Source organism: Pelodiscus sinensis, chromosome 26 (genome assembly GCF_052426305.1).
Source record: "Pelodiscus sinensis isolate ZL-2025 chromosome 26, ASM5242630v1, whole genome shotgun sequence".
In the NCBI taxonomy this organism is placed as follows: domain Eukaryota; kingdom Metazoa; phylum Chordata; order Testudines; family Trionychidae; genus Pelodiscus; species Pelodiscus sinensis.
The window spans coordinates 4,460,753-4,487,974 of NC_143077.1; the positions used below are offsets into that span (position 1 = coordinate 4,460,753).

Below are 27,222 nucleotides of genomic sequence, written 5' to 3' on the forward strand. Positions count from 1 at the left end.
CAATACGACTGCAGTGAAATCTGATCTATTTTTCTGCTTTCTCCTTTCATAGAAACCATGGCAAGTCCCGCGAAGGACAAGGATAACTATCGAATGAAGAGCTACAAAAACAAAGCCCTAAATCCTGAGGAAATGCGTCGGAGAAGGGAAGAGGAGGGGATCCAACTACGCAAACAGAAACGAGAGCAACAGGTGACCTGCCCTTTGGTATCCTGGCATGGTGGGGGATGTTCAGTCTTAACCAGAAATGCCTTCTTAACTCAGTTGCCCTTTTTGAGGTGCCAGCTATTGCAGAGTTGCTGGCCAGCCTTCTTTCCCCTTCCTCCAGCCCCTTCTGCATAGGGCTGTGGAATGTTGCTAGTTCTCTTCACACCCTTGTTCAGAATGTGATTTGTTTGGAAAGTTTTCCACTCCCTGTGGGGAATCACGGGTATTGCACATGCTGCAGAAACAGCTCTCCAGATACCAGTGGAATTCTGTTTGGCTTTCTGTGATTAGGGATGAGTTGAAGGCTTCCTAGAGCTCCCCTCTTTGGGGGAGGGGTGAGCACACCTAAGGACTTCATGACCGGCTTAAAAAATGGCATTACCCTCTCTTGAGCAGGAAGAACAAGTAAAAATGAATGGCCTGCAGCTTTGCCTCCCCCTGGGTCTTTTTGTAGTTGGCATATGTGAAAATGAGAGAGCTAGAACCAAATGAAGAACTGACACATGCTACAAGTTTTCCTCCCAGCTCTGCATGTGCCTGGTTCTCCGTCAGGCTCTCCTTCACTCTGCACCTGCCTACGTTGTACAGTGCCAGTGAATTGCATGGGTGCAAGTAAAGGTAGGGACTCTGTCCACTCTTACTAGGGTTTCCAGGTCAAACTATTCTGCAGAGGTGTTAAGCTGCTGCTCCCCTGTTAGCAGATACTAGCAGATGGCATGTTCCATTTGTGGAACCAAACTGCCCAATTGTGAGGTCTCTAAGTCGGACTTTGCCTTGTGACAGATGTCACTCACTCTCTGGTTGTAATGTCTTTTCAGCTGTTTAAAAGGAGAAATGTGGAACTTATTAATGAAGATGCTGCCATGTTTGATAGCCTTCTCATGGATTCCTATGTCAGCACTGCCACAGCTGGGGTAAGGCACCGTACGACTTAATTCTGGGGACCACAAAATCAATAAACTTAAACCCTTTTCAAATGAATAGGTACCAGGCCTTGGTATTCCTTACTTTGCTGCTCTTCATAACCCCTTGTCCTCATCTCTAAGAACATTGCAGATGGGATTGTAGTGAGCTTTAAAAACCTTACAGGATTAGATTTTCAACAGTAGTGTGGCCCTGACATCTATTCTACAGATCAGAAGGGGGAGCAGAGGATTCTGGTGACATTAAATGTTTCTGACTTGTGTGTCTTCAACCATAAGTTTGGAGTTGTGATTCTCTGACATGGGTTTTCTTGCCCTTCCCACCCTCTTAGGAGGGAGTGATCACAAGAGAGATGGTAGAGATGCTTTTCTCAGAGGACCCTGATCTACAGCTAGCAACCACCCAGAAATTCAGGAAACTGCTCTCAAAAGGTAACAGTCAAGCTCTTTTTTCTTTTTTAAGCTGGCTCATAAGCTCTCATAGGTAACTGTCTTAGCTGTCTGAATCATTTAGAACTATCTTAGTGTTGTACAGAGAATTAATAACTTTGGGTTTAGGGACAGAAGAGTTCCATCTAATGTAACTTATGCTCACTGTCATGTCTGTTTCTGATTAACGTGGAGCTAGTATTGCCTTTTACTGGCTTTTCAGCATTTAGAAAATGTTCCGGTGATGTACAGCTTGGTGAACTATGGAAGAAACTTCTGACTAGTTTCTTTGTCAGAGCAAGTACAACTAAAAACAGTTGGAGTGGATGACTTAGTGCAATGAAATTAGACTTCCTGAATTGACATTTATATGCCCTTACCTGAGATTTGACACTGACTTACTCTTCCAGAGCCGAATCCTCCAATAGATGAAGTGATAAATACTCAGGGAGTTGTGGACAGATTTGTTGAATTCCTGAAGAGAAGTGAAAATTGCACACTACAGGTAAACAGTATCATGAAGGAGTCCTATTGTGAATAAACGGCACTTACATAAACTGACACTTGGGAGCTGAGCAGTGTGAATCGTCAGCAGTGAGCTGGCAAAGATGGTATTTTAGGGCCCAGAAATTGCAGAGCATGAGTCTCTTTTTTGAGGCGACTGCTTTCCTACACCTGTGAAAATGATCATAGTCTTCCTGGTCAGTTGGTCTCCCACTCCAAGCAGAATTGAGTGGGAACTTAAGCTTTAAAGTAGGTGTGGGGGAACCTATGGCTCATGGGCTGGATCCCCTCCACCCTTTGCTTAATTTGATCCAGCCTGCAGCAAGCTGGAGGCACGGTGCCACCACTGTGAGGCTGGATTAGGGATGTAAAATCTAGTTCTGGCAATTACAGACCGGTAAGTCTAACTTCAGTACCAGGCAAATTAGTGTAAAGAATTAAATTGAGACACGTAGAAGAACATAATTTGTTGGCCAAAAGTCACATGGTTTCTGTAAAGGGAAATCATGTCTTACTAATCTATTAGAGTTCTTTGAAGGGGTTAACAAACATGCAGACAAGGGGGATCCGGTAGATATAGTATACTTAGATTTTCAGAAAGCCTTTGGTGAGGGACCTTGTCAAAGGCTCTTGTGTAAATTACATTGCCATGGGATAAGAGGGAAGGTCCTTTCATGGCTTGAGAACTGATTAAAAGACAGGAAACAAAGGGTAGGAATAAATGGTAAGTTTTCAGAATGGAGATGGGTAACTAGTGGTGTCCCCCAAGGGTCAGTCCTGGGACCAATCCTGTTCAACTTATTCATAAATGATCTGGAGAAAGGGGTAAGCAGTGAGGTGGTAAAATTTGTGAATGATACCAAACTGTTTAGGATAGTCAAGACAGAAGCAGACTGGTGAGAGTTTTTTGGAGTCCCTCACAAACTGAGTGATTGGGCAAGAAAATGGCAAACGAAATTTAATGTGGATAAGTGTAAAGTAATGTATATCGGGGAAAAATAACTCCAACTATACATACAGTATGATGGGGGCTAATTTGGCTGACAGATCAGGAAAGATCTTGGAGTTAGTGGATAGTTCTCTGAACTTCCACACAGTGTGCGGCAGCGGTCAAAAAGGCTAGGAATTAAGGGTTAGAAAATAAGACACAGAATATCTTACTGCCCCTGTATAAAACTATGGTATGCCCACATCTTGAATACTGTGTACAGATGTGGACTCCTCACCTCAAAGATATTTTGGCCTTGGAAATGGTTCAGAAAAGGGCAGCTAAAATGATGAGGGGTTTGGAACGGGTCACATATGAAGAGAGGTTAAAACAACTGGGAATTTTCAGTTTAGAAAAGAGGAGACTGAGGGGGGATATGATAGAGGTATATAAAATTGTGAGTGGTGTGGAGAGGGCGAATAAAGAAAAGTTATTACTTGTTCCCATAATAGAAGAACTAGAGGACACCAAATGAAATGAATGGGTAGCAGGTTTAAAACTAATAAAGTTCTTCACACTGCGCATAGTCAACCTGTGGAACTCCTTGCCAGAGGAGGGTGTGAAGACTAGAACTATAATAGAGTTTAAAGAGAAGCTAGATAATTTCATGGAGGTTAGGTTCATAAAAGGCTATTAGCCAGGGGATAGAAATGGTGTCCCTGGCCTCTGTCAGAGGCTGGAGAAGGATGGCAGGAGACAAATCGCTTGATCATTGTCTTCGGTCCACCCTCTCTTGGTCACCTGGTGCTGGCCACTGTCAGCAGACAGGATACTGGGCTAGATGGACCTTTGGTCTGACCCAGTATGGCCGTTCTTATAACCAGGTTAATATATTGTTTAACCGTTTAAAGGGAGGGAAGCCAGGAGGGCAGCCCTTCCCCCATCACTGTAGACCTCAACAGGGACTGCTCTGGTGGCTGGTGGGCCCCCTGTGGGGCTAGAGCAACTCCTTGCCTGAAGCAGGCAGGGAGCTGCTCCAGCCCCCATCAGTTAACCTTAACCAGTAAGCCTTACCAGCAGTGTTCCCTGTAAGCTGAGTGCTTGTGTGGGCACCCAGGAGAGATTCAGATGCTGCCCAGCTGATTAGCAGAGGGCCCAGAGTCAGCAGCATGTGTTTCTACTGGTGATGCATATCTGCACATGCCTTGGTGCATATAACAATTTATTTTGCACATGGATGGAAAAGCTTAGAGGGAACATTGATTACCAGTTAAACAGTCCCATCCCTAGGCTAGAATGGGTTTTTGTGTGGGTGTATGGGCCCCCAACTGCTTTTTCTGTGGGTCAGTGGCCCCTGACCTAAAACAGGTTCTTTCCCCTCCCCACTCTCAAGCTGCTTGTCAAACAGGGCAGTGAAGGGAGATGAAGAGCAACATGTGCAGCTTCGCCTCAGTGGGACTGAGCAATAAATGCCACAACTTACGTTGGTATCCGGGGTAGCATAGGATAGCGTTGGCTATTGGAGTAGAACAGTGTCTTCCTTTCCCACCCACTACAAAGATCTGGTTGGGATTGGGAACTTTTCTGGGCCTCCTTGAGTCTGCATTCCTCAGTGAAGACTGGTTTGAATAGGCGTTGAGTTAGTGCTACCAGGCCTGACTGCCAAAAGTGGAAGTGAGCTGCAGACTTGGCAGAGAGATGAGACAAGTGTATGCAGTTGTTCCAGTTTTTCAGTGTCAGATCTGTAAAATGATATTCCCTTTGCTTCAGGTGTGTGAGGGAGGGGCAGGGTCTAACCCCAAATCCACTGCACCCCTATAAAAGCTGTAGCTTTCCCTAGGACTGCCTTCCATTGGACCAGAAACTAGCAAACTGTGGGTACGGCTACGTTATGGGACCAGTTCGAATTAAGACGCAACTTCAGCTATGTTAATTGTGTAGCTGAAGTCGAAGTAGCTTAACTTGACCTTTGGCGCTGTCCACACTGCAGGAAGTCGAAGGGAGAATACTCTCCCTTTGACTTCCCCTACTCCTTGTGGAAGCAGGATTATCGGCATCGACCGGAATGCCCCTCTTGGTTGGAATTAGCTGTCTTAACTAGACCCACTAACTTGAACCCTGGAAGATTGGCGGCAGCAGCTTCAATCTTCTCTGTAGTGTAGACATACCCCGGGTGAGCAGTCCTCCTCCCAGACTGGGGAGGAAAGCTTGTTGCCTTGTACAACAATCCACCCTCCTGAAGACAAGACAGGCTAAATTCAACAGCCTGTGTTGTGTTCTGGTAAGCATTGTTGGGCTTGTGCCATTGTGCGGCTCCTTTCTAACTTGCTACTGATCTGCTTGTTTCAGTTTGAAGCGGCGTGGGCTTTGACGAATATTGCATCGGGAACCTCCCAACAAACAAAAATAGTCATTGATTCTGGAGCAGTTCCTATCTTCATAGAGCTGTTAAACTCCGACTTTGAGGATGTTCAGGAACAGGTATGCTTCATTCACTCTTTTCAGGGGATAGGCTGAGCATCATCGTTGCTCTCAGTGTGGTCCACAGACCACTAATGGTCTGCAACCATCTTGCAGGTGGGTCACTGTTGGGGGGGGAGGGGGTGCTGAAAAGCGCCTGTGCTGCTGCTCAACCTTGCACCCTCCTGCTGTGAGGTTGGAGCACCAGCTTCCCGCTGTGGGTGGGAGAGTCTGGCGGGGGGGGAAGAAGCAGCTCTGTGCTGCTGTTCTCCCTCCCTCCAGCTGGGGGAAAACAGCAGCACAGGAAACCGTTTGTCTAGAGGTTTTCCCTGCTGCTCCCATTGGCCAGAATCCCAGCCAGTAGGAACAGTGGGGGCAGTGCCTGGAAGTGGAAGGCGGCATGGAGCCTGATAAGCACCTCATATCCCTCTCATCCTTCATGCCCAGACCTCACACCCCTCATCCCTCTCCCGCTGAAACCCTGCACCTGCCCTTCTAGCCAGACCCCCTCCCCAGCAGCCATTTTGTCGTCATGGGTGGTTGGCTGGTGGTCCATGGAAAGACTTGTCTTGAGTGGGGTGGGCCACGGGCCAAAGAGTTTGAGAACTGCTGCTGTAAGTGCTTAACATGCACGAATGTGTTTAGCAACTGGCTTCAGAACAGGAGCTCGGTTGGTTTGGCCTAGTTACTTGGAGTCCTAGAAACATTTTCCTAGGGCAGTGCTCTGTTCTTCCTCTCTTCAGAAGCTGTGTGAATGCTGATACAACTGCTTTTTTTTCCTCCTTCCAGGCTGTCTGGGCCCTGGGGAACATCGCTGGAGACAGCTCTGTGTGTAGAAATTATGTCCTCGACTGCGCTATTCTTCCTCCCTTGTTACTGTGAGTAGCCATGAACACTTGGCAATACAGTTCTTAAAGCCCCATTGTACTAAAGCAGAGCATCCTCTTGGTGCCCAAGTTGGGTGAACAGAACTACCTAACAATGCACGTTAGTGTTTGCTCAGTCAGCTTAGTGCATCCAATGCCAGTGTACAGGCCATCAGACCAGTGTCTGATGCAGCATGTCAAGACTTGCTAGATAGCTAATCACCTCGCACATCCTTATGTTTGCTGTTCACCTGTCATGGGCATCTATTGCCAAGTAAGACAGGCAGCCAATTCTGAAATTGCAGAGCTGTTCAGACCTGCATACGCAGTAGGTTCAGGGAACTCAAAGGGGATACCCTACACTATATGCTTCAGGAACCTATTAGGCTGAGGTCTTTCTAGGGTTGAAGAGAAGAAGATCTTTGCACTGTGCCCTCTGCCACTGTTCAGTACACAGAATCCTGACAGCCGCTTTAGCACACTAGAGATGGGGAAATTCATCCAGAGAGTGCTAGTCCTATTAATTACTTAGAACTGTTTACATTTTCCCTGTCCTCTTCTGGGGAACTGGTGCTGCTTTCAGTAGCAAGATCAGCGCTCTGCCACAGATGGTGCAGGCAAATCAACAGCCTTTTCCTGCAGGATCTGCTGACTTGAGTCTTCTAGAGGCTCAGCAGGTGCCTCTGCTACCTGGGAGCTAAGGGATTGGTTTTATTGGTGGTGGTTGGTGACAGGCACACAGAGCTGATCATAGTCAATGTGAGAAGCCCCACTTTGTCCATTCTAACTTCATGAAGAGTCTTAAAGCTGGGTGGGAAGGACTTCTCAGCCCATTAAACTAGAAGCTTTGTTCTCAGCAATCCCAGTTCAACGCTGAACTATCAGGTGGTGGCCACCCTTGAATGTCAGTGGCAGCTCTTTCAAAAGAGGCTTTCTCTCCTGCAATCCACTTTATGGAAAAAAATCTTCCCTATTGTCAGCATTGGCAATGAGGGGGCCACCAGTGGACATCCCAGTTTACTCAAAGCATTTTCAAATCTCTCCCCATAATTGGCATACAGTTGTGTAGTCTAGAGGCTTTTCTTGGAAGGAGGGGAAAAAGTGGCACTGGTTGTATTGCTGCTGGCACTGTTCCTGGGTCAGTACTGAGCTAGTATTCTGGGGACCTAAAGCTGCTGAAGTCTTCAGATGAGATCTAAAATGAGGTCTTGATCATTTGTGGTCGCTCGTGATCCCAAGAGACCCCTCTATAAGTCTTCGGATGCTTACTGTGCCTATCCTATTCAATTTTGGGAAACTGCATTCTGCCAGCCAAAATTCCCCCCTGGAATTTTAGAGACATTATATGCTTCCAGTGTAGAGCGGTTGTGTTGTTAGACTGCTATTTCTGCCCTAAGGGTAGCTACATTTTATCTATCTTCATGGTCAATATGTGAGACTCATGAAATATACAACATTAGCATGATCTGAATGTTCAGACCTGGGCTTAGCAAGTGGGTGCAGCTGTCTCTAACCTCCTGGACTCTTATCACATTTCTTCATTTAGAATCATGTGCTAGTGTCAAGGCAACTCAAACTGACTTAACTAGGGATGTTAAATTGCACGTCATTGACTAATGGAATAATCAATGCATTTTGCATCGACTGTTCGATTTGTTGATAGGGCGCCTTCGCCTTTGAAGTGTAGCAACAGCCCTGAGGCTCCATGCGGCACTGCCGCTTTGAAACGCCGCGGGGAGCCTGGCTTCAGGCTCCTTGTGGCATTTCCAAGCAGCAACACCACAGGGAGCCCAGGGTCAGTGGCAGGGGGATTCCTCCTCTGATCCTGGGCTCCATGCAGCACTGCTGCTTTGAAGTACCCCCTCTTCTTTCGGATAGAAGCAGCAAGGGCGAGGGGGGAGCGACTAGTTCTTCACATCCTTAGTTATATTCCCAGGTTAAGTCTAACTTTTTTTTTCTTTTTAAAGGCTCCTCACCAAGTCCACCAGGTTGACAATGACTCGAAATGCCGTCTGGGCCTTGTCAAACTTGTGCAGAGGGAAGAATCCACCACCTGAATTTGACAAGGTGAGGAATGACTCCTTTCCTGTTAAAGGAAACAGGGTTCCCCCTTAACCTCTATCAAGACCTCGAGGCCAGTTACCTGTAGAGAAACCTTCAGACGAAGCATTTGTTGGAATTGGCTGATCTCAGTCTAAACATTTGACGGAGATGGCTAAATTTTGACAATATATTCTGCTGGGAATAAGGCAGGGGTCTGTTGGAACCAGGGCTACTACGCAGCTTTTGTAACCTGCCTATTTCTTGCTAACTTTCCACCCCTTGGTTCCTTGGCAGTCTACCTGCTGGGCTGCCTGAGTCAGACCTCAGGTCTAGGTCATGCAGGCTGCCCCAGAGGTGAGGTTCCATTTTCTTTGGTAGAGAATTCAAAACCTTTGAGTTCTAAATTGTAACCAAAATATAGCAGTCAGTCACAAGAGTTACTTATGGAGGGCCTTCTCTTCTCTCTACCCCTTCCATTGGTACCACTGTCCTGTGAAAGAGATGGTCAGTAGCAGCATGATAACTAAGCAGGCCTGGAGGACCTTTGTTCCATATTTTGGTTAAGTGTAGTGTTAAGGTCTGTTACTTGACAATTCCCTTGATAAAGCTGGAGAAGCTGCAGTGATCAGTAATTAGTCTCTAAGGCTATGCACCCTTAGGCAAGTTACCGAGTAAGGTGGGGTGGCTGTGTCAACCATACTGGCTGTTCAGGGCTGTCAAAGGAAACAAGGTGGTCGTCTTACATGAGCTTGTCCTCCAAGCTGCATGGTCTCATCTTCTAAAGAAGGGTAAAAGATGATAGCTGGATATTGGTTTAGAGGAGGGATGACCCTTTATCCTGGGTTTGTGAATGTTGGGGAGGCCGTTATAACTTGAATCGCCTTTGCTACAAGGGATGTCAACTATGTAGGAAACGTCTATCCCAAACTACCATTACTGTGTCAATCTCTCAATACTTTCTGACTACTGGTCCCGGAACAGTAGATATAAGGTCCTACATCTCAAATGTATGAATGGAAATGTTTGTTTGAGGCTACTATAAACAGTTCCTTAGTGCCATTACTTGTGGTGAGCTTAGAAATACAGATGAGAACCTTACCCACCCAAAGATGGTGTTACGTGGGTAGTGCTTGCACACAAAGCTGCCTTGCTTCTTGTCAAGGAACCTTTTCTAAACTCACTCTCTCTGCGGTTATTTGTACTGTAGGTATCTCCCTGCTTGCCGGTGTTGTCCCGATTATTATTCAGCAGTGACTCTGACTTGCTGGCAGATGCCTGCTGGGCACTCTCCTACCTATCAGATGGCCCCAATGAGAAAATCCAAGCAGTAATAGACTCTGGGGTGTGTCGGCGACTGGTGGAGCTGTTAATGTAAGTGTGCTGCCGTGAGTAAGAGGTGAAGACCTTGGATTCAGCAGCCCATGTGAATATGGGTTTGTCTCATTAACTTTTTGCTTATCAAGGTAAAGCTCACCACAGCACTTGTGTTCCAAAGGGGTGGCCAGTGGGCAGAAAACCTAGTTTCCTTGCGTCACAGGGATTCTCGGTTACCCTTGGATATGTGGGACATGGGTTGTGTTGGTCTGTCGGACGTGGGGAAGGAGGATCTTGGTGTGTAGTGCTGGAAGAGTAGCTCTAGTGCTTTACGCTAGGAAGAGCGTGTTGCACAAAGACTGTACTGGTCTTGAGAGCTAGTCTAACAAGTGAGTGGACAAAGGAGGTGGTACTGATGCTAAACAAAGGTAGTGTACTCCCTGCTCCTCTAACACTTAAACTGATGGATGACCTAGGCTAGTGAGGAGGGCTGTATGTGTGGCTCTTCATCTCAGTGGGCTGCAAGATTGTCGTAACCAAGGTTTCCCGGGATAAGGTTGTCAGGCTGTTCCCCACTCTGGCACTCCGAATGCAGAAGGTGGTGGCCTGCAAGAGAGCTTCAAAACCTTGCTTCTACAGGCACTGGTTACAACTCCTGCCACCCTCCCCTCCCCCAAATCCTAATACACAGATTTTGGGGAAGTTGCTGCCACCACCAAGTGCTTTTTGACCCCCCCAAAGAAAGGATGGACACTTGAAACCACCCCCAGGAGTCGTCCCCCCCCAAGCGCTCTTGCCCCAAAAGGGCTTGAAAAAGAAAAGAAGGAAAAACAAGCTGCAGTCTCCGGCAGCTGACTCCTCAGAGGCTGCAGATTCAGACAGACCTTGCAGGACACAATCAAATCATCACCTTAAAAGAAGTGGTTTGTGTGTCATTATAAAAAAAAAAAAAGAGAAACTTGATAAAGCAGACTTGGTTGCTAGATGTTAAAGCACCCAAGGAAAACAAATTAAACAGAAGTCTTGGCACAAAGCTTAGATGGTAGTAAATGGGGAGGGGAGGCATAGATTTACACAGAGCAGTTCAAACCAAACCACAAAATAAAGAAAAATCTCCCTGAACGCAACTGGACTCCTTTCCCCTAGTTGTGGTTTCTAATTTTCTTTGTTCAGCCTGCTCCCATACCCTGGGGGTTGGTTGTTGGAGGTGGGGGTGGGAGGTGGGGGTGGAGGGTATGTCAGTCCTGCCTGGGTTTAAATCCTTCTGTGTTTCTCAACTCCTGGTTTAACTCTCCCACACAAAGAAAGCAGGCAAGCAACCTATATCCAATTCAAATTCCAACCCTCTACCTCGATTGGGCCAGGGGGCCAACACCTTTGCTAGGTACCTGAGTTAACCCCTTGGTCAGCTCTCGTCCTGTTCATGACAAGGGTAATTCTGCTCACTGCGCTTGTGGGCCTAGAATTTGTGGGATGCGCCAACTGAACCATAGCAGTGCTTTGACTGGATGCAGTAAAAAATGTCTCGTGGGCCCCACACAGAACCCTGATGGGCTGCAGGTTGCCCACCATTGCTTTAACTTGTGTATAGCAGCTTAAAGTAATCTTGTTAGCTTTACTGCAATATTAGAAAAATAAACACAGCACATTCCAAATAAACTTGTCTCTTGTTGACACTCCTTTAATATTTACCCATTGAACTGTCTGTAGTAGTGTGCTCAATTGTAGACCTGTTGAGTTTGTGTGGTGTCTAATGCATGTCTTTCATTTGCATTGCCACTTGGGGGCTTGAAAAACACGTGGATTTTCTGGAGTGTTCTGGTTACTGTTAACTGGATGCCTCTACAGTGAGGAGGGGCATGGAAAACTAAAGTTGGGGTGATTTTGAAGGTGTCAAGAAATGGTCCTTGATACACCTACTATTGTAAGAGGATAAAGAATGTTCTTCTAGTGACTCTGTCACGGAAAGATCAAGGATTGTATTTGGTTTGGATACATTCTGTTGTATGCTTATGAAGGTGGGATTTTTATCTAAATGTGAGGTAAAAAAATTCTCTCACATGACTTGGTGTGTTTGGCCTGATGTAATTCCTACCTCTTTTGCAGGCACAATGATTATAAAGTGGCTTCCCCAGCTTTGCGAGCTGTAGGCAACATTGTGACAGGTGATGACATCCAAACCCAGGTGAGTGGAATGCAACTAGCTTTCAAATGTTCCCTCCCGCTGAATTTAAAGTGGCTTAAATAAAAGTCCAGATCCTCCTTCAGAGAAGGATTAAAGCTTTCATGATGTATGGGAACTCAGATTTCTAGATTTGCCATTGGAAGATGAAATCTAGCTTAGAACACCCACCCTTATCAAAACAGAATGGCTCAACCTGCGGAGTCATCCATAAGACCAATTGAGCCATAACAAAAATGCCTTCTATGTATTGGTTCCTGTGAAAAAACGTGCCTAAAACATCTCATTATAGCCAAAGCTTTTGTGTAGGGAGGCAAGTCTCAGGACTTCAGTCGCTGAAACGCCTCATTTCCGGTACCAAAGAACTAGGGGTGTCACGTTCTGCCCCCTCCTTGAGCTCTGCTACAACTGGAGGTGAGGAGCAGGGTATAGTGGAAGGAAGCTTGTCTTCCTTCTGCCTCCCGTACCCCCAGACAGCTACTTTCTGAAAACCACTTGAATTGGGATGTCCGATCCTAAGCACGCCTCTCTGGGATAGGAAGGACTGGGGCAGTTTCCTATTGTTCCTAATGGAACACCTTGGTCAGTGGCAGGAATTCCTGAAAAAATATTGAAGAAAATATTCCTCCCCATAAAAATCCAGGGATCTGCTATATGGAAGTGCACAAAGGCAAATGGTGTCGTCCCCCTAATGCAGGGTTACTCAACTTTGGAAGCCCCAGGGGCCACAGTGATACTCACAGCACATGCCGATGGCCACAACTTGTGTGGTTGCATATATATGCAAATAGCTTCTTTCCCACTGACGGGCATAAATACAAAGCACTTCCTACAATGCCCCAGTGCTCCCAGCACTTCCTCCCTGGGGACTAGAAATGTCAACACCCTGTACCCTGGACGGCCAGCCAGACCATCCGCTTGTGTTTTTTGATGCTCACCCTGCCTGGGAGACGCCTCCTCATGTTCAGAGGATCCCGCCAGCGGGCCGTGTGTAAGCGCCGCATAAACCCAAAGCGTAACATGGGCCGCATGTTGAGTAGCCCTGCCCTAACCTGTACTCTTCTCTTAAGGTGATCCTGAACTGCTCAGCTCTGCCTTGCTTGCTTCATTTATTAAGCAGTCCCAAAGAGTCCATCCGGAAGGAAGCTTGCTGGACTATTTCTAACATCACTGCTGGAAACAGGGCTCAGATACAGGTACAGCCTCTAGAATCCTTCCCAGGCCCACCTGCAGTATTCTTGGAGCACCTGTTAAAACAATGCTTACGTGATGGTGTTTAAAGGCCTCTTTTTCTATCCTGACTTCCCTTTTTCTCTGGTTATTTGCAGGTACAATTACAGGAGTCCCCCGACTTGCGACGTGATTCGTTCTGGGGGAAGCGTCGCAAGTCGGGGGCATCCTAACTCATTTACGATAGGCGCCATGCGCCGTGGTAAATTCGGGCGGAAGGATGTAAGTCGGGTGTCTGGCCCTTTCCGCACTTGCAACCATTTTTGTAAGTGCGGGTGGGTCGGAACTCGGGCGGTCGCAAATCAGGGGCCTCCTGGAGTGTAAATGTTCTACTTGACTGCCCCCACAGTGGTAGTTAGACTTGTCTAATTATGCCCCCAAATAGATGCTGCTTTGAAATAAGCTGTAAATGTCTAATCACTGAGCATGGGCAGGTGGGGATTAATCTGACTCTTCATTGTGGTTCCAAAGTTCAGATATACACCTAGAATAATGCCTTTCAAATGGTGTACAGCATTCAATTTTAACAATCCTTTCTAAGGGCTTATATCCAAACTGATGCACATAGGAGGTCTTTGGTCACTGTGATATTAGTACAATAATAGGAGATGAAGTTCTTCAAGGGTAAATGTATAGGACATGGTAGGGAGAGCAGATGGGGACCGCAGAAAAGGTTATTGGCTCTTGTTCAGAGCCTGCTAGCTTTTGAGTCACTTGGCCTGTTCTCAACATTGCTCCTGTCTTCTCCCCTCAGGCAGTCATAGATGCCAACATTTTCCCAGTGCTGATTGAAATCTTACAGAAAGCAGAATTCCGCACGAGAAAAGAGGCCGCCTGGGCCATTACAAATGCAACATCAGGCGGAACCCCAGAGCAGATCAGGTACTGGGCAGGGATCTTTTTATCTGTACTTTCTCTCTGACTCCATGAAGCTACAGCAGCTTTGTACAGTCAGTTTGCCATCAGCATTTGGGGCCATCCCTTCATCCACCAAATCCTCTGGCTGACTTGGCCTTCAGAGACGGTCCGAGGTGCAATTGGACATTCAGCAAGTATTTATAGCTTTCACTAAACTCCAGTTCTTTCAGTGGAGAGAATACACTTTGGTAAAGTCATTCATGTAGGGATAACTTACAGATGCTGCTTCTGTAGTCACCATTGAGACGACAAATGGGAATGACAGGCAGGTTTTAAGGCTATGTAGAAGATGTGCCAGAAATGCATCGGTGTGATCTGTCAGTTCCAAAGTGCTGCAGCAGGGGTTGACAAACTTTTCAAACCAAAGAGCCAAACTACACTAAAATTCAAACAAGCGGTCAACAAAGAATGCCCATTTGCATGACTGAAAATATACATCTTTAATATTAATTGACATGATTAATAACATAAATGAAACCTACAGACTTTGAGACTTCTGCTACTGCATCTTTTTGCACATTGCTTTGAAGCTTACATAACTAGTCAAATTCAGGTTCGTGCTGCATTCAAGCTGCATGAGTAATGATGTGTTTTTCAAATTTTGAATTTTTCATTTTAATTTTAAAAAGCTGCATGTATTTTGGGAATGGCAAAAGAGCCAGATTTGACTAGAGCCATGGGTTGCAGACCCCTGTGCTACAGGATACAGTTGGGTAAAACACAATAGGTTTGTGGTGGTAGATATTTGGATGTGCATTTTCAGAGTTTTAAATGCGACTCCCATCCAATTTTCCTAGCAGTTGCATGGCTAATCCTTCCAAGTGTAAATACCAATTGGGTATCCCACTTCTGACTGGGTGATTCAAGAGAGAGCCGCACAAATGAGCATGTTGGGGAGGAAAATATCTGAGCTATCTCATAGTGTAACTTTTTTTATAAATAAAACACCTCAAATGTAGTATAAACTGTATTTACATCCTTTGCATGGCACAAGATTTTTAAATACTCACAAGTATTCAGCACCTTGGCCATGCAGTCTAAATCTGGAGGTGTCTAGTCTGCATCATGTACATGATATGCATATGTGCCCGCTCTGTCTGATACCAGACAAAACCCAGTAAGGCACTTAACTTCCTAATCCATCAGTACTTGCTCTTGGGCTAAACCCCTTTCTGTTGTGTTTTGAATGAAACAGGTCTTTGGCTTCAAAACTCTATGATGTGGGTCTAATAGAAGCAACAGCTTGGCAAAGTTAGAGGATCTTGCAAATATTGTGTGCTTTACACAGGGGAATGTAGAATATGTACTGTTAGTGATGTTTAACTTTGTTGCTGTATTGTGTAGGTAATGCACAACTTGTGCAAGTTTAAATTTAAACAGATACGGGGTATTACTCTTTGATACTGCAAAAAAAATTAATAAATACCTGGTTAATTATAGGCTAAATCATTTAAAGATGTGCTATTGAATTTAAGAGCCATGGGAATATCTTCATATCTCTAATTCCAGCGAAGACTTGTGTTGGGATATAAATGCTGCATGTGACTGTAAACAAGTGGTCCAGATAATCCAGTTTCAGAGTTTACTTTGTGCCATTCAAGCCACTTCTGACTTCAAAGGGAGGAGAATGATCACACACTATAAATAAGGGCCCTAGTTGTTAGCACTCAAGATAGTGGTTCAAGGGTCTAATTTAAACACCCAGCTTCCAGAGCTAATGGTGAAAGAGATTACCTGTTAGGGAAACTTGTATTTTAAATATTGCCTAAACCTAAATGCCTCCCTAGATCCCTGCCACAACATTATGTAAACATTCAGTTTCTCAAGAAGGAAAGCTACCTTCTCTGTGCCTTCTTTTCAGGTACTTAGTAAACCTAGGCTGCATTAAACCTCTGTGTGACCTGCTGACTGTCATGGACTCCAAGATTGTTCAAGTGGCCCTGAATGGCCTGGAGAATATCCTGCGGCTCGGGGAGCAGGAGGCCAAGCAAAGTGGTACAGGCATCAACCCTTACTGCAGTCTTATTGAGGAAGCCTATGGTAAGTGGCTCTCCCTGTCTTTGCTGCTTAAGAAGTAATGCAGGAAATGTGTTGGAGGTTGTTTTATGCTCTCTTGCTGAAAGAGTTGGTCCCCACAAACTTCTGATAGGGATGCTAGAGGTTCTGGATTAACTGCAGTTTACCACAGTAGTTAGTCTGTATAAACACACTCTTTGTGGCTTGTCCTAGTATGTGATTATGGGGACCTAGGATGAGTATCATGGAAATGAATGCAAGAGTTTTCTGGTCCAAGGAATCAAAGAGTGAGGGTATAGTTGGAGTTCTCACAAATTGGCATAATTGACCAGTGTTAGGGCTGCCTTTCAAGAAAACAAATGATTGTAGAATTATTTTGGGTACTAACAAGACACTTGCATAAAATCACTCTTTTTATAAGGCCCAAAGGTGTGCTTGGCACTAAGTGGAAAAACAAGAGTAGCACAGCTTCTGTCCCGGAGAGATCAGTCTCCTCTTGTCACTTCTCTTCCTACTTCCTCCTCTGAGCTCCTTCGGGCAAGGACCTGTCTTCAGTTTTAGTTGGAAGTGCCTCATGCAGTGTTGGTGCATTGTAAATGACCTGGCCAGTAAGATGTCAGATTTGTGGTGTATGTCTAAATAGGAACAACTCATCCCCTTACTAAGGGGGTGTATACACTGCAGCGCTTGACTGGGAATAAGCTATGCAAACTGAGCTATGTCCGTTGCAGAGCTTATTTCAAAATAGGGAGCAGCTACACAGCACTTATTTCGAAATAGAGCACTCTTCCTCCAACTTCCCTTACTCCTCATACAATGAGGGTTACAGGCGTCTGAGTAAAGTCCTCCAGCTTGACCGTATTTTGAAATAACTGCCTGCTGTGTAGACATGGACAAAGTTTTCAGAATAGTGCTCGTTGTTTTTTTGAAAGTGTGGCAATGGAGACGTACCCCAAGTCTTAATTGGACCCTCTAACCTCACACAGATTCATTCCAGATGCTGTTTTGGATAACGAAGCTAGATTGCTTTAGAATCTTCTCTGGGGACAAAATGAAGACTGAACAAATGGTGGTCCTGAGTATAATCCAAACAGTTGAAAGAATGAAGGATATATGCAGGGCAGGGAACATTATGGATGTTCTGATCAGTCTTGACACATTGCATTTTTTTTCCTTTCTCCCCCCCCCCTCCCCCCCAAAAAAAAGGATTGGATAAAATAGAGTTCCTGCAGAGCCATGAGAACCAGGAAATATACCAGAAGGCCTTTGATTTGATTGAGCACTACTTTGGAGTAGAGGATGACGACTCAACTTTGGCTCCCCAGGTAGATGAGAACCAGCAACAATTCATCTTCCAGCAGCCTGAGGCCCCTATGGAAGGCTTTCAGCTATAATCTCTTCAGAGGGGGAAGAACACCATGAACTTGCCCAAAATCAACTGGGAGCAGCCAGAGTTATTGTCCCATTTTTCCCCTCCTTACAAACGGAAGGCGCAAACACTCACGCCACCCATTAGGAAATGATTCCTCCTTCAAGAACAGCTAGAAGCAACGCTTTGCTCTCATGGAAAGAAGGGGATTTTGTTTTGTTTTTTACAGTTTTGGTTTCATTGTTTTTTGCTGCTGCATACATGTCTTTAAAGCAGGCACCAAGGTGGAGGAAGGACACGAAGGTAACAAATTGCACCTCTTAGTTTTAATTTGTGGTGATCTTTCCCAAAATATTGTCATTTGTTACCTCGGGTACTTAAATGAAATTTCAGTGGGGTGGGGTGGGGGGGGAAAATCAAGTTAAGCATTCTCTTCTGACATTAATCCTGGAAGCTAGGGTTGATCTATTTAATTTTTTTGCACATCTTACTCTTTTTGTTAAAGACTCTAAATCTGCCAAGAGCAAAGTTTAGCCCCTCACCTTTTTGCAGCTCTCCTTTAGTGGACCGCGCCATTGGACATGGGCCAAGTTCCCCTTGAAACATACTGTAAATGGACAAAGGAGAAGTGGGAAGACTCTTCCTGGGGAAGGATTTTTTTCCCTTTGTTTAAAAATATTATTTTTCTTATTTTTTGGAAGAACTGTTATTGGTATTTATAAAAAAAAAAAGCAACAAAACCCCAAAGATGGTAATTGTGAAGAGGTGGGGCAGCTGTTTAGGTGGTCTTTGAAAAGAGGAAGCACAGCTGCCATGCATGGGCTCCACTTGCATTGCTACTGATTGAAGTCACAGAACTGTTGAAATGGAGCAACCCATCTTCATCTTTACTTGAAAATTGTTTTCATGAAAACGTATTAAGATTTGGATTTTTTTCTGAATGGACGGGGTGGGGTGGATTGTTATACGGGGTGGGAGGAAGGAGGGCATAGCTACACTTGACAGGAGCATTGTGTGCGGTGTTAACTCCAGTAGCAAAGGACCTGAGTTTTCAGGATTACTTTCTGCTCACAGTTGGATCATGTACATTTTACTTCAAAAGGAAGAGTCAAAGCTCTGTATTTTTTATATATTATATATAGGTAGATATTTGTCTAATTGGGCTTCAGAGAAAAATATATATGAAATTTCTGTAATTTATGTAAATAGAATACTGTGAGGCAGGTACACCTGGAAATGATGGTCTATGAACTCACTCACTGGTGGTCCTGCTTCTTTTCCTGTTTACTCATGTACTGTACAAGCAAACATAGATTTGTCTTAAACTCCTTTTCCAGATTGAGTTTACTTAGCCAAGAGTGATATGAAATGCAATAGGCTATGGAGAACACAATTCATTTTGGGATTTGAGGGAAGGGAGGGGGGAAAAACACTGTTCACTGAGGTGTCCAGAAGACTCTCATCCTGTACATCCCTTCCCAGTTCTTGCCGTCTGAAGCAAGTGCAAGTTTTGACGCCTTTGGGACTAGAAATTTCAAGAGGGTAAAAAAAAAAAAAAACCCAAGCTTGGTGCCAGTTGTATGAAATCAAGAAATCCAATTTCACAAGTCCTTCACATTTAAAAAAATAAACGACATCTGTGCATTTGACTGATGGCTGGCTGTGGCTAGAGTGATCTTTAAACGTGTAAAAGTTCCTTTATCACTTGCTGCAGTACAAGTTTGGGGTGGATTATGTAATCTTAAATATAACTTTGTGGGGCACGTGTGAAAGCTTAGCCATCGTGTACTAGAGTGCTGTGCCACTGCAAGAGCTGTAGAAGCCTATCGGGGAGCTTGGACTCCTAGCAGGCACATGAACATTGGAACCTTCATTTACCTGTGAAGAATGAAACTGAATATTGTATTTAAATAATGTATTAAGGTTTGAGGTAACTCAGCAAGCCTCTTATGCTAGCCCAGGGGCTCACTTCATGCTTCTGACTAGTGTGTGCATCCACTCCCCCTTTTTTTTTCCTCTAAACAGAGTGGGGAGAAATCTTTGTCCATTCTCTATAGCTTGGATTAGCTGCTGAGAAGGCTCTTGTATTGAGGCTTTTATGAAACAGATTCATTGTGTAGCTTGTACTATGCTTTGGGATAGCTTGTTAAAGGAGAACATGCAAATTTAAAATCTCTTCTAATGGATCTTTATGCTGTTGATGAAAGAAAGTAGTAAGATCTGGATTTATGCTCAAGCCTTAAGCAGAATGATAGTTTTCAAATACCATCACTGTGATGACAGACTATATATATTCAGATTCTGGGACAGTGGAATGACCCAGAGGTCACCCTACTTACAATGGTCCAATCTCTCATTCAAGAGGGTTTTTTTGCTTGCCTCAGAGATTTTTCCCATTTTAAAAATATCCCTGATGAAACATGAATCTCTTCCAAACTTTTGTGTAGTGAGGAGGGATTGCTGCTATCTTTCCTTTCAGCACTAGCATCAATGAGATGTTCCCTATGACCATGGATATGGTGATTTGTAATCTAGGACATACCCTAAAGATCAGTTTACTGCACTGACACCTTTTCTTGCACTGTTCCTCTTCCCGTATTCACAAATAACCCAGTAGTGGATTTGGAAGAGATTTAGATGTTACAGCAAACTGCTCTACAGGGATCATTGAAACTAAAAAAATGCCTTCCTGAATTGCTGCATAAGCAAGTCCCCACTTCATGGACACTAGGAAGAGAATGTGGGTGAATAAAAAGGATTGTTCTCTTGCATAGCTGTGTTAAGACCCTTTGGGGCTGGATGTGGTACCCAGGTTTCCTGAAAGCCTGTGGGTGCGATGGACTAAATCTGTAGAATCAAGCTATTAATCTGTAGGAAATAACCAGTTGAATAGGCGCTTCACTGGAACAGGATTAATACGATCAGTTTCATGCAGACAGTGAAATTCCATAATCTTTCCTCAGACATGGGCTTGAGCAGTTCTCCAGCTAGTAAAATCTATTTTAAGATTGTTAAACATGCTCAGTGTCTAAATTTTTAATGTACTAGTCTCTGGAAATTCCAATTCTATTTGAAATTGGATCTACAGCCAAGGGAAGGCAGCAACTTTTGGGGACAGCCTTGGAGAAAGTCCCACACTGTTTTTCCTTATTCCTTAACTTTGTGTCTCATCAGGCTTGCTCTGTGTGGTCTTGTGAGTTTTTTTTTTTTTTTTCTTTAATGTATCCCTTCCACAGACCGATTCTGTGTGGAAGTCTGTATGAAGAGAGTTCCAAAGCCACCTATGATCACTTAACGGATGAGGGACACGTCACCCATTTGAAGTATTACATGCACTAGATTACTGTTAGGTTTGGTGTGAAGACCATACATCCTTCTGGGATAGCCAAATTAGGGATCAGGCTCCATCTTTTTGCTATAGAAATGCAGCCCTAAAATCAGAGGTAAGATCTTGATTCATCCATAGTCAGTCTCCTGATGTGAGTCACTTGCAAAACCAAGGTTTTTCTTGCTCTACACATTACCTCAGGATCTTGTAAAAGAAATGGAGTAGTTCTCTGCATTGGAACGTCTTCCATTCATTGCAGAATGAAGATGCATTTGGATCTGCTTTGCAAGACTCTTTTTAAATGGCAGGCTTGTTTATTTTGGGGACCGAAATAGAAGTGGAATGAAACAACTACCTAAAACGTGTGGTGAAAGCTATGGTGGTAGTAAGGATGACTTCTTGCTTAGATTGACTCTACCATCTTGGTGCTATGAGAGAGCTTGCTTCTGTCTCTGAAAGCAAGAACCGTTCGTACACAAAGCAGTCAAGTATTGTTGGAATTACAACTCAAATCTTCCTTTAGCACCAAAAGAAACTGCAATTTAGGCCAAGGCACCTACTAAGATATTGTTCCTTCCTGTAATTAGCTTGATAACTTTTATGGAAAATGGTGGATTATTGGTTTACCAAAAAATTCTTGCACAACCTTCCTAACACAATCGGATGTTGGGAGAAGGGCATCACTTCATGCTGTCTTCTGAATTGGAACTTTATGCCTGATAGTAGGGAACAAGTTTGGCTTTTAGGTTGCTGCTCTTGCAGAGTACAGAAGAATCCATGCTGATGCCACCCTTTGTTGAATTATGCCTGATATCTGTAGATAAGCTCTCCACAAACACTTGTCTGTGGTGTGCATTTAACAAACATTCTCCTCCCCCTCCCCTGCATGTAAGCTACTTCTATTTTTTCTCAGCTCTCAGAAGTTCCATGTGGATCTACAAGAGCTATTAAAACTTAGGCATTCACCTAGTGGGTCTACTTTTTAAACAGTGTATGACCGCCTTTTCTAGCAGTATTCCATTGCATGCCATGGCTGCACTACAGACCATACGAACCCATTCAGTTAACCTCAATGCCACTTTTGTGCTGTCAGCAGTCTGGGCATCTTGAACCTCGTAGGTCTGGTGTTTGTTTCATACACTTATCTTCTGGGAGTCTGGACTGTTATCTTAGGTGCTCCCAAAATACTATGAAGGCTATTTTACTTCCTGCACACTATATTGCTTAGTAATTGTGTGCATTTAGCATATCTCCAGTTACGGTATTACCCAACGAATGCTAGCTAGAAAAACTAGCTTTACCATTCTCATTGTGTACGGACTTCTGATATTGACAGTACCTTTTTTAAGGTTACCTTGAATAACAGTACTGTAAACTAGAGAAAGCAATATCAACACAGACTGTCAGGGATAATTTGAGGAAGGATCCTCAAGCATGCAATTACACCAGTTAAATGCTAGTGTTTGGGGTGTTGTACTGGAGAACTGATACAATGGACTTTTTCCAAGTAGTCAGCCAGTTATCCTAGATTCATTACTTTATTCTGTCACATCGTAACTTGGAATAAAAAACCCCTAAAGTGCTTCAAGACCTGCCTCTTCAATCCTATGCTGCATTAAACAGCACAACCTCTTCTCTCAGCAGCTATCTTGGCATGTTCTGACAATCCAGCAGGCCAGTTAGCATGCATGAATATTCTTACCTTCTTTAATGGGTGTAGTAAAACTTCTGCTGCATTAGTGTGTGAACCGACATGTAAGGAGATTATAAAGCTGCAGTAATGGAAAACAAGATACATAGATGTACAGTACTAAAAATTGGTCCAAATTCTGTTAACTGGCCTAAATCCAAACTGACTTCAGCTGTTGCAAACTACTAGTGATGCCTAAGCAAACTACTACTTTCTCTTTACTAAAGTGTAAATTCTTTGGCAATCAAAATAGTCTTTGGACTGCCCACAGTGGGTGCATTTCTGTCTCAAGTGGAGTTTGGAATCTTCTCAGCCAAATGCACAGACTTAAATCTCTTCATCCTTGGTTACATTTCCTATTCTGTAAGCACTGAGGCCTGTATGCCATGCTGTAATGTAGCATTAGGGCTGACCTTGCATTCTTGACAGTGACCTCATTCTGGAAACTGAATTGCATCAGACTAATGGAGTAGGCATCTCCAGGTTAAGGAGATGGTGGGGGGAGAGGTAGCTGATTTATATCAGAATGATCCCTTTGGAATTACTCATTGGAATCTGTTTTAGGGAAAAGCATTCCAGACTTCTAGTATCTCCATCTGTTAAAGCATTAGAATTAAATTAGAACTTTAGTAGAGTGAATAGCCTTCTCCTTTGACCCTACGTTAAGGTAATTTTTTAATACTTTATCACTTCAGTTAGGGCCTAAGATTTCATCCTTTTACTGGGTGGAGCTTGGGCTTCTTCAGTTGACCTAGAGCAAATAAGCTGTCTGTATCATGTGAACTTGATTTTTGAGACGTAGACATCCTCTTTCCATTTTAAGGTTTAAGTCTGTACTTGATGTCTTACACAATACACACCTGTACTCAAACATGCAGCAGCTGTCTGACACAGAAGTAGTGTGGTGACTTTGAAAAGATCCCTAAAGTAGGTAGAGCTCCATCTGTATCCTACTTTCCTTCATTAGAGGTGCAGATCTAGTTCTGTAGTAAACCTGGATTCCTGCTTGCCATTTCACTGTGTAATACATGGGAGGATAAATGAAAGGTACACTCTTTAATTTTTTTTTACCAGCACAGGTCTATGCAAACTCCAAAACTAAATGAAATATGTCTTAAATATAAGATCTGGCCTTCTGGGACTAGTGTAATGAGAAGGGATATGTGTAGCTAGAGGTCTGACTAGTGAACTGGATAAAAGACTATTAGAGTGAATAGTATTTTGTAAATTTTCCTCATCTTCTCTGGATCCCTCCTTGGAACAATCCAGGAACCTTAAAAACTTAAGGGGTTTTTAAAGGAAACTTATAGGCCTTAGGACTGGCAATTAAAAGGCTTATTCTGCTGCAGTAACTGTTTTAAGCACTAACTCATATGAAACAAACCTTTGGTGTGGAACTGGTACTATGTCCTTAACACCCCACCGCTTTAATCAGTTCATGGTTGGGTTGTTATGCAGCCACTAGTGAGCATGGCACAAATGGGAGGAACAGTATACAGCTGTTTATCCAGTTCAAATCTGGGAACAGGAGTTCAGGCTATAGTCCCATCAACAGCCAAGAGTGATTCAACCTACTTTAAAAAAAGAAACCCAAACATTTCTTTCATAAAAGCTGAACAATCCTGGCTATTTCTCCAATGTGTGGCCCTTTGGAGGTACATTATAGCTGTACCTGGGTTGGTAGGCCTTGTGAGGATACACACTTGCTTTTAGTGTGATGTGTACAGATAAAAGATATCTATACACATTGACTTGAAAATGTATCTAAGTTGCCAACACTGTAATAGATACAAGATGCAAAATAAAAAGTCTGTTCCAAAGCTGACCTAGGTGCTCAAATCTGTCTGGATTATTTTTAGTGTCAATTGGGTGATCCTAGCAGCAGCGTTGAAATATACCAGCAGGGTGCTCACATATGAACAGAACATCCCAGTGCTAAAGCATGTACACCGGCAGCCCTGCATGGACGCAATTTATATCCACATTGCAAAAATGAGCTGCAGATATTTGCAAGGTTCTAGATACAAAACTTGTTTTCATATTGTGCTACAGCCATGAATGTGAATAGCTGTGGTTATACAGTGGATATCCATGGATTTGCTGGGCTCTTACACCCAATATATTGGTAAATATAATAAATTGGTAAACTGGTTTGGAAACATGAATAAGGAAAAGTTATTCCTACAATAGAAGAACTAGGGGGCATCAAATTAATAGGTTTAAAACAAATGGAAGTTTTTCCTTCTCTCACCGTACAGTCAACGTGTGGAACTACTTGCCAGAGGATGCGGTGATGACCAGGACTTTAACAGTGTCCCAAAAAGATACATTCATGGAGGTTAGGTCCATCAATGGCTATTAGCCAGGATGGGTAAGAATATCCCCTAGCCTCTGTTTCTCTAGAGGTAGGTGACAGGAGAGAGATCACCTGTTGTGATTCCTCCCTCTGGGGCAGATGGTATTGGCCACTGTCAGCAGACACACTATTCTGTTCATAAATGCATAGCTAAATGCTAGGAAAACTCTCCAAAAGCTTTGATGGTGGATTGCTTGGAAATGTGTAAATTCAACATGGGGGAAAGACCACTTTGCTGGGCAAGCACAATTTGAACTGTGCCAGCCCAGGCCTCATCTACTGCTATATGGGATCATTCTATTATGCCCATTTCACTCTTTCCTCCAGAGGAGAAAAATGTACTAATCGAAACGGTCTTCAAATTCTACGTTGTCCTTTTCACTCAGCTGGGACTGCAGATGCAGCTAAAGGTCTAAGCGCTCCTAGCTGTAAATCAGTGGTAGCAGGGCTAGTTTGAGGTTAAATGCTACTTTAACTAGCCTGTCTCCCATACTATTGTGTATGGCAGGTAGGCAGCACTGTGGAAAGGGAGAAAGAAGGTCCCTGTCAATATACCTACATTTTAAACTACTTAATTCATTCTCAGGGAGATTTAATTAGAACAGCACAATGCATATACTGTACTGTTGACCATACTGGAGACTACCCAGACCAGCAGTAATTAATCCATGAGTTAGCTGTAATTTGCTAAGTGCTGGGACTGCAGTTTTCTTTGAGCCCAGTAGAACTTCAGTAATGAACAGACAAATCAACCATATACTAGAGATGTGAATGTGTACCCAAGTACACAGTTAGGGCCAGGCTCATCAGTTAACTCTGCTGCCTACACACAGCTCCCCCTGCATGTTAACATGTAACCACTGAAAGTTACAGCAGTTACATATTTACACAAATGCATTTTAACATACCTACCATACACATCATTTGGAATTGGAAAGATACAATCAGGCAGCAGGGAGAGGAAGCAAATACATGTATTAAATGAACTACCAAAAAAAGTTTTAAAAAACATTGACAAGGAAACTACTTTCATTGAAAGACAGTCAAAATATTTTTCTTCTGGAAAGTGCAGTTTCAAAGCTGTATTAAGTTCAGTTGTAAACCTTTAAAAACAACCCTGTTTTGTTCAGACTTATGAACCTCCATTCCTGAGCTATTTGTAACTGTGAGTTTCTACTGTAGGGTATGATACACAACTTCCTCCAGACAAAATGTGACCCTCTATTATCCTCTTGTTTACTTTTGCTTGAGTAAGCAGTATGGTGCAGCCAGACCTGTTCCTTTGGTTTGTGGGGATCCAAGTGTGCAATTCAGCCTACTACTATTGCAGACTCAACCTGTAAAAGGTGAGGAATATGATTTCCACCATAACTAATGGTATAGTTCCCCATTTGTAGGAAAGGTGCAGCTATTCCCTAAACACCTTAACAGCCACTTGAGTAATTCAAACTTACTTTGTGAAGTAGCTAAGGCTATAAAAGGCCAAAGGAGTACGTCTGGGCTGTTTCCACTAGGCCAGTTTCTTGACTTGAGCCCTGGCCTTCTCTTGCTCCAGACTCAGACTGCCCCTCTAGTGGCTGTGCAGCTTAGGGAACTTGAATCTATATTGGGGTGTAGGTAAATTCTAAGGTGACAGGCTAGCCCCTGCTATCCTCCACCTACCTTGGACTAGCCCTCTTACTTGTGAAAAATGTCAACAAAAGAAAGCTACCACTGCTGCTCCCTAAAGTGGGTGGGGGCAGAGACTATGGTTCAAAGTCATGGCAATAGTTAGGCTAATGCATGTAGCTGTTGCTCCTCTCAGCTTTCTTTTCACCATCCCCAACCCTGGCTAGTGCCTCCCTGGCAGGAATGTAAAATCCCATTTAATCTGTTAACCAATTAAATGTTTGGTTAAACCAGTTAAGTGACTGAGTTGGATCCTGGGTGAGGGCCCACTTCAGCTGGGCTGGAGCAGCCCGTGGGGCTGCCAACTCTGCTGGCCTAGCCCATGACACAGTGGGCCTATGAGCCTGGAACAGCTGCCCACCTGCGAGCGGGAGGCTGCTCCTGGACACTGGTTAACTGTTAGCCAGTGGGCTTCAGCCTTATCGCGTATTGCCTATTTGGTAACCAGTTACCTGTTCACACCCTTACACTCTGCCCCTCTCCTCACAGCTCCCCCTGGAGATAGTAGCTCCCACCCCTGGGGCTAGTGCCTCCCTGGCCCCCCTCCTCACAGCTTCCCCCTCTCCCCCCCCCCGGCTAGTGCCCCCCTGCCCCCCTCTCCTCACAGCTCCCCCCCTGGGGCTAGTGCCTCCCTGGGCCCCCCCCTCACAGCTTCCCCCCCCCCCCTGGGCTAGTGCCTCCCTGCCCCCCTCTCCTCACAGCTTCCCCCCCCCAGGGCTAGTGCCTCCCTGGCCCCCCTTACCCCTGGGCTAGTGCCTCCCTGCTCCCCTCACAGCTTCCCCCTGCCAGGC

The 27,222-nt window shown here is 44.3% G+C and overlaps 1 protein-coding gene across 1 annotated transcript in view; it reads left to right on the forward strand.

The window, feature by feature from the left end:
• The window catches only part of KPNA6 (karyopherin subunit alpha 6), a 44,133-nt gene extending 19,901 nt beyond the window's left edge, over positions 1–24,232 (forward strand). The window contains exons 2-14 of the mRNA XM_075908964.2: positions 53–192; positions 1,026–1,121; positions 1,463–1,562; positions 1,970–2,064; positions 5,341–5,472; positions 6,241–6,329; positions 8,285–8,384; positions 9,568–9,731; positions 11,781–11,859; positions 12,927–13,052; positions 13,841–13,968; positions 15,866–16,044; positions 17,227–24,232. Coding sequence (XP_075765079.1) covers positions 53–192; positions 1,026–1,121; positions 1,463–1,562; positions 1,970–2,064; positions 5,341–5,472; positions 6,241–6,329; positions 8,285–8,384; positions 9,568–9,731; positions 11,781–11,859; positions 12,927–13,052; positions 13,841–13,968; positions 15,866–16,044; positions 17,227–17,414 — 1,616 coding nt within the window. The 3' untranslated portion in view covers positions 17,415–24,232. The remainder of the gene's footprint in view (positions 1–52; positions 193–1,025; positions 1,122–1,462; positions 1,563–1,969; positions 2,065–5,340; positions 5,473–6,240; positions 6,330–8,284; positions 8,385–9,567; positions 9,732–11,780; positions 11,860–12,926; positions 13,053–13,840; positions 13,969–15,865; positions 16,045–17,226) is intronic.
• The last annotated feature ends 2,990 nt before the right edge of the window (positions 24,233–27,222 follow it).